The following is a 7,552-nucleotide window of genomic DNA, read 5'->3' on the forward strand; positions in this document are numbered from 1 at the left end:
GTCGTGGTACAAAGACCGTGGTAAAAAAAATCACAATTCATTAACAATCTTAAATTACTATACGTATTTTTTTTGCTAGTCACTTTTGCTGTTTAATGGCATTGTTGTGGTCCTCAGGCGTCATCACGTCATCGAATGAGGGGCAGTTGCTGACGTCATCAGTTTTTGCTTTTCTCATGTGACCAAGGGTACTGTACTTTAGAAAAAGAATAAGTAAATTAAACTAGATTAACAACAAAAAAGCGATCAACTGTAACTTTATGCACAGTTGAACATTTATTTCATTGTTTCTTTTGTGTACAACTATAGAGAACCTGTGTACACTTTAAGAATCACCGCATAAGACTATCCATGTTTGTTTAATGTTATAGTCAGTGGATATACTGTATACTTGGGTAAATATCTTCAGTTGAACGTCTTCATACATTTTTTATGACAGTTTCAGCCTAGTTGTGACATGAGCAATGGAGCAGTTAACCAATGTGCTTTGGTTTGCAAAGGCATTACGGCGGTTGTCTTTGGCCATGCAGCTAGAGGCGCAGCTGCGTCTCTGCCAGAGTTGCCTTGTGTGCTACAAGAGTGGACTGCGTCTGTTATCCTGGAGTGCCGCACAAAGGTAATCTATAAATAAAACCTCTGTGCGCCACCTTTTTGGTCAACATGCTCTTTGCTTTGGATACACACGTTATGTAAGCAACAGGGGACAGACGCAAAGTCAAAAGATGCCCCACCCTGCGCATGAACTGTTGGTGCTCACATCCTAATGCATGAACCCAGTACTGCATCATGAAACGGTTTCATTTATGAGGGCCTGTCACTGTACTAACGTGTAATGTCACACCCGGCAACAACATAAATTTTGGCGCTGTATCATCCATTTTGCCTTTACATTTCATGTACAAAATATAAAAGTGCTGAGTATTAACATATTGTTTATATTCTTCAACTGGAGTCAAGCCGTTTACTGCCACCGACGAATATATTCATCAAGTACATTTTTCAACAAATTTGTGTTTGTAAAACACTAATTACTACCAGATCCCTGTAGCTGGCAGCATTGTATCTCTTTGGATTTGAGGTCAGCGCAGCTTTTGAGCCAACTGTACTGGCAAACATCCATCCATTCATTTTCTCTGACGCTTGTCCTCATTAGAGTAGCGGGCGAGATGCAGCGCCGCTGACTTTGACCGAGAGAAGCTGGGTTACACCCTTGGCTTGTCAACAGCCCATCATAGGCCCATATAGACAAACAAACATTCAAGATCACATTCACAACTCTGGACAATTTAGAGTCTTCAGTGAAGCTAACGTGTATATTTTGGGGAAGTGGGTGGAAGCCCAGGACCACTCGACTGTGATGTGGATGTGCAAACCGCTAACCTGCCATGCTGCCCAATAGCAAACACACAATGTGTCATGTTAATCCAACACTTTTTATCCTGTGCTGTGCTCTGTGTTCTCCTGTCAAATCAGAACAGGTGCCAACTACTATGACCTGCTGGGAGTCAAATCTGATGCAACCCTGGAGGAAATTAAAAATGCATTTTTTGACAAATCTAAAAAGGTAATCTTGTTTTTGTTTTTTTTCTTACAAAATGGTGTACCGTTTTTAAACAAAGAAAACTGTTTTATATTTTGCATTTATAATAATCTGCTGTTGATGTACCAAAATGCTATCACAGTGTATCCTGTAACTAATCCAGAAAAAATCAAATTGGCCTAGAAATATTCCCCTTGTATATCGAAGATATCACTTTTTTTCTTGACAATAATTAACTACCATCATAATATTCCACTTTTAATCTAAATACTATCCTGCTTTCATCACTATTACAACTTTATTTTCGACTGTCATATAGAAATTATATGAATTAAATCTTGAACTATAATTTTTTTTTAACATCCCATTTTGTTTTCTTCAAGTTAGGACTTTATTCTTGAAGAAGTGTTTTTTTTCTTTTTAATGAAGGAGTCTGGTGAAAATGTCTCACCACAAGATGGCAGTCATACTCTAGCGTCAAGAAGTGCATTTCTCAGCCAGGGCTCGTAGTATTAACCAAAACCGTGAATGCTTGACATATACCATCCATATTTCTAGTATGTACTGACCGCGATGATAATGTGCAGCTGCACCCAGACAGTGACCCCTCCAACCCAGCACTGCACAGCCAGTTTGTGGAGCTGAACGAGGCCTACCGCGTGCTGAGCAAGGAGCTCAGCAGGCAGGAGTATGATGTCAAAATCAGACGTTTCTATAGCAGTGGAGGAAGAGGCCCTGCCTCCAGCTCAGCCTTTAGTCACACCAGCTATGGGACCAGGTGATGCCATTTTGTTGTTACAAATTGTTTTTCCAAGGACCCCCTCATGATCTCAATGCTAATCAAACATATCTACCAATATGTACCACTAAATGCCACAGGAATTAAAAAGTTACACTATATCACGTGGAATACAGTAGGCGTAATGTTAAGAAAACGTTAAAAAAAAGACTTGCAATGTTCAACATGAATTTGTTTTTGGAAGACAAGAATGCTCTTTACACGAATTAAGATGTACTTTGTCAGGATTAAAAAGTCCTATTCTTCAAGTATAAAGTCATTACTGTATGTTTTACGAAAAAGTTGCAATATGATATCAGTCATAATTTAGTCAAGGAAGAAAATTATATTTTGACAAAACACAAGGTCTCCAATGCATATGAAAAAAACAGCCTAAATGAATTAAACCTAATACCAACACCAAGATAATGTATATTTATTTGGAGTAGCCTCATAGCCAGTCCTGAGTAATTTTGGTTCATAAATATTTTGTGATGTTCTCTTTCCCCTCAGGACATGTTGCAATATGATTTTTTTTAATCCCCGGAATCCGACAACAACATACAGTACTGCATTACTCAGCATTCTGACTGTAAACTCCATCAGACTGAAACCGTCACGCCCCAATTGTATTCACAATTTCAAACAAGCTTGTCATCACAATGCCCATTCTCCGTTGTTTACCTTTTATCACAGTGACACGACGGCGCAGGACAACGCACGTTACTGGGAGCAAATGTATCAGTCCCACACCCAGGAGATGTCCGCAGAGGAAAGGGAGAGGAGGCGCAGGAGGAACTTCCACTTGGTTGGCTACTGCTTCCTCACCATGGCTCTCGGTATCGGAGCGCACTTTGTCTTCTTCAGGTGAGACTCCCGGTTGTTTTTTCATTTCATGGGCTGTGTGCCCTGCGATCACAGGTGGCAAATCCAACCTTCCCCATCACATTTTTTAAAATTAGCCATAAAAATGATAATAACCACAAGCAGGGGTAAAAGTGCGATAGAGTGTTTGATTATTAGGCTTGTTACACCGAACATATCAGGTCAGGGGCACAAATTGTAACTGCCTCACCCTATCGTCAAGTGACTTGTCCATCATCAAATAGTTCAGTATCTGGCTTTCCTAAAATCAAAAGATTAAAGCTATTGATGTTTCATTTGAACCCTTTCATGCACAAATAATGATAAGCTACATCAGGATTTTTTTTCTCAAGCGTTCTAATTAGGCGGTCCGGTAGTCCATTGGTTAGCACGTCGGCTTCACAGTGCAGAGGTGCCGGGTTCGATTCCAGCTCCGGCCTCCCTGTGTGGAGTTTGCATGTTCTCCCCGGGCCTGCGTGGGTTTTCTCCGGGTGCTCCGGTTTCCTCCCACATTCCAAAAACATGCATGGCAGGCTGATTGGATGCTCTAAATTGTCCTTAGGTGTGAGTGTGGGCGTGGAGGGTTGTTAGTCTCTGTGTGCCCTGCGATTGGCTGGCAACTGATTCAGGGTGTCCCCCGCCCTCTGCCCGGAGACGGCTGGGATAGGCTCCAGCCCCCCGCGACCCTAGTGAGGATCAAGCGGTTCGGAAAATAGATGGATGTTCTAATTAGTCTTTAGGCATGAAAAAAAAATAATGAAGGTGGATGGCAACACACGGAAAATAGATGGATGTTCTAATTAGTCTTTAGTCATGAAAAAAAATAATGAAGGTGGATGGCAACACACATATGGGTCCATTGTAGTGGTTGATGCACAACTCTGATATTAATGTCAGAGCCCTGAAAGTATTAAATGCCATTAAATCTGTTTGGTTTGGATCGTGGCCCCTTAATGTGAACTGAATCATGAAGTTAAAACTAAGATGCCGTGATTTTGGCGCACCGTCCGTTACACCCCTGTCAATTATACATTTATGTAGTTTCGTCATAAGCGGACCGCTGACGGTTATCATAGCTCCACTGTGGTTTGCAGTGAAACAAGTTTGATACCCCGGCTTAGATGATCCCGGATGTTCCCAACTATTTTCACAAAAGTCAGCATCTTGATGGGATGGCACCTTCCTGAATGTCCTGGGTTTGTATCATTAGAATTTCTGCTGATCCTGGAGATTTTTGAAGAATGTGTCAGCTTGACTTTAGTGTACTGTTGCAGGAAGCTGGAAGAGGTTCACAACAACTTCATGGACGAAAAGGATCGAGTCATTACGGAAATTTACAACGAATCCAAAGAGAGGGCCAGGTTGGTCACACCTTCCTTTTTAAACTCATTTGAGTTTTTGTGTTCAGGGTATGTTTTTCAGATCTGTCTCCTACTTGACAATATTTGTCACTTTGCTTTTCTCACACCGCCCAAAAATGACTTTTTTTTTCTCCTGAGGATCTGTTATGGGAACATGTAACAGACATATTGCTAAGCTAATGAGAAGCTCGCAATTCATATGTGGAAAATGTTGAGTGTTGCATATTGGGTATTTAAAATCATTACATAGCTTTGCCTTCAAGTCATCCAGCTAAATGCCAACACATCATAGTGATCATCACAGAAGGGCTAATGAATAGCATCAGTGTCACGGCAATTATAAACCTTTGAACGCCTCTAGGCGCAACACATGTAGACAGGCAGTAATATTAAATACTCATAGGCACATATTCTTTCTGGAACTGACGCCATGCACAGCATAGTCATATGTCTGTGTAAAGTTGCCATGAACGAGGTCTCTCAAAAATTGTCTAATTTCTTTATATTGTATGTAATTTTGCATTACTGTATGTTTCATGACATACACTATTCGCGAAAACAAATCACAAATGTTTTTTGGGGGGTGGATGCTGCTGGAACAGACTAATGGCATTTCTATTCATTTCAATGCGGAAAGGTGATTTGAGATTTTAAAGGTTTTAGTCATAAGCATTGTCATGAAATGAATGAAAGTAGTATCTAAAAAATCAAATTGTCTATAATTCATTTTGTGTTTTCTTTCCATTTTTTATTACAGGGTAAACGGTTTCAAGAAACAGACAGAAATCTTGCGGCAGAAACATGCAGAGTTTTTGGAGAAATATAAAACACGCAACGGTGGAGAGAAATAGGAAACTTCACTCAGCTGGGAGTTTGGTTTTAGACTTTTATTTAAAATTTGGCCTCCACTTAAAAGTGTTTTTTTTTTCACCCATAAAGAGGAGCCAGACTGGACAGACTTGAATGGCCATCATCAACATGGACGCTAACTGATATTCATCATTGATGATGTCACGAAAAAGGATGCTGCTCGACAAATACTCGGAGGAAAAATGGAACAAAAATCACGAAACTGAGTGGCGAAATAGACCGACTATTGTACTAATGACAAAAGCGTATCATTAAATTGGTTACGTCCGGTTCAACACACGTCATTCGCTTTTTGTAGGCAGAGTGTCATTTGACTTAATTTCCTTCCCATGTGTGTGGCGTGATGTGAGTTTGAATAATTAGTGGTTACACCCTTGCCTCTCAGAAGACAGGAACCTGTGTGCCGTTTCTTCTCGTAATGTGGCGAACCGCAGGGATGTCTCATGGTTGCTGTCTTAAAGGACAATTAAAGGGCACAGGATGTCCCAACGGCTAGCCGCATTTCAACAAGAAACGGTAGTGCCTTGATGTAACTCCACACAAGTTCCTGTCTTGTGACGATGCATTTAGAGCTACAAACCAAATGTGACCTCATTAGTTTAGAATCCATTTCACACGCGAATAATGCCTTCCTGTTCTATTTAGATAATTTTTAAAAAGTTGCAAAGAGGAATTGGGTTTATTAGTTTTGTGATTGAATATTGACGCGGATGGACTCCTAAGTGTTTGAATCAATTTGGGTTCTTAAAGGGGAATTAAGCAGCCCCTCAAAAAATTTTAAATATATACTTTGTATGTTCCAGCACCCATCAAAACACAAAAATTTGATCAAAATTTGGTTTGTGGAACACGAATTAAAACGGAATCATCCACCAATGTTCATTGATCTCAGGAGCCGTCATGTTGGGAAATTTCATCCTCAGCTGTCGAACAGTGTTACTTCCACTACATTCGGAATGTCACGTGACCAAACCCGGAAAACAACGAAGCAGACTGATTGTGCAAGCTGACAATAATAAAATTTTAGCAAGTTCAAATAGTTCAAATGATCATGTCGTCAACCCGTAATAAAAATAAACTTGTCAAGCAGAATTTGACTTTTGTACAAATATATATATATATATATATATATATATATATTTTTTTTTTTGGTACACATATGCTGTTCAAGTGTGAGATGCCTAAACTTGTCCAACATCTGATGCGTTAGCATTTCTTTACCTCATGTCATGGTCATTTTTTTTTTCATGATACAACATACCTATAATTTTTGCACAATATTTTGTGGACCCCCAAACTGCGGTTCACAGACCACCTAGGGCATGGTGACCCAAGTTTGAGAACCACTGCTTGACAGAATGTTTTTTTGTCACCAGCAGGCCCGGAGCTGAGATGTACAAGATAATGTTCTCCTCCCCACACAGCATACACACACTCACCCACCCTCATGTATGCTGTGATAAACCAAACACACCACCGTGATGGCGACTCCACTGTGACACACACACACACACACTTATAATTGATATTGATGGGTGTCAAATCATAGTTCAGCACCGCACATTTCCTCTATGCCATCATACAGGAAAAATGATAAATATCTCAGTATCGCAGGTAAATTAGTGACTTGGTTTATTAAAGGTCTGCATGGTGGGCCAAGTAGTGGTTAGCATGTCTGCCACACAAGTGAGAGATCCTGGATTTGAATCTCCGCTTTCTCTTGTATTCCTTCCTGGTTCCTTCCTACAGTCCCAAAATAGGAGTGTTACCTTCATTGAAGACTCGTTATCCTTTTAGTAGTGACTAAATGCTTGTTTGTACCCTGTGATTGGCTGGTGAGCCCGCCCTGGCCCAAAGGCGGCTGTGATAGGCTCCAGCTCACTGGCCACCCTAATGAGGAGAATGGATGGTTGGTTTCATTAAGGTCGCAACCGACCATGAAACGAAAAGCTATTCAGTGAGCCATAAAGCCAGCTGCTTTCCCTTTATTTATGTCTTTGGATTCTTGAGCCTGATTTAAAGTGAAAATGGTGTTTGGTTTTATTTTACACTCTAGGCAAATGAACGTCAGGCCGATTAAGCTTACCCTATAAATTACACCATTCATCTCTTTGTGAATCATATCCAATAAAGCTTTTT

At 40.4% G+C, this 7,552-nt stretch overlaps 1 protein-coding gene across 2 annotated transcripts; it reads left to right on the forward strand.

Annotated features, from left to right (window-relative positions):
* Positions 1-84: 84 nt before the first annotated feature.
* On the forward strand, positions 85-5,692 carry dnajc4 (DnaJ (Hsp40) homolog, subfamily C, member 4). 2 transcript variants are annotated; one of them, XM_052052598.1, is made up of 8 exons: positions 85-188; positions 501-616; positions 1,474-1,564; positions 2,128-2,318; positions 3,015-3,185; positions 4,457-4,543; positions 5,301-5,419; positions 5,492-5,692. In XM_052052598.1, exons 2-7 carry the CDS (start codon positions 525-527, stop codon positions 5,392-5,394), a joined length of 726 nt encoding a protein of 241 aa, XP_051908558.1. In that variant the 5' UTR covers positions 85-188; positions 501-524; the 3' UTR covers positions 5,395-5,419; positions 5,492-5,692. The 2 variants fall into 2 exon arrangements, with proteins under 2 accessions (XP_051908558.1, XP_051908471.1); XM_052052511.1 differs by having other exon boundaries at positions 5,301-5,692.
* The last annotated feature ends 1,860 nt before the right edge of the window (positions 5,693-7,552 follow it).

The sequence above is a fragment of the Hippocampus zosterae genome, chromosome 1 (genome assembly GCF_025434085.1).
Source record: "Hippocampus zosterae strain Florida chromosome 1, ASM2543408v3, whole genome shotgun sequence".
Lineage (NCBI taxonomy): Eukaryota > Metazoa > Chordata > Actinopteri > Syngnathiformes > Syngnathidae > Hippocampus > Hippocampus zosterae.

Excerpts from the sequence above, each read along its gene's own strand:
- dnajc4 (XM_052052511.1), top strand. The coding sequence starts at position 525 with ATGCAGCTAGAGGCGCAGCTGCGTCTCTGCCAGAGTTGCCTTGTGTGC. Across the intron at positions 2,319-3,014 it reads CACACCAGCTATGGGACCAG|TGACACGACGGCGCAGGACA; the intron begins GTGATGCCATTT and ends CTTTTATCACAG. Across the intron at positions 4,544-5,300 it reads GAATCCAAAGAGAGGGCCAG|GGTAAACGGTTTCAAGAAAC; the intron begins GTTGGTCACACC and ends TTTTTATTACAG.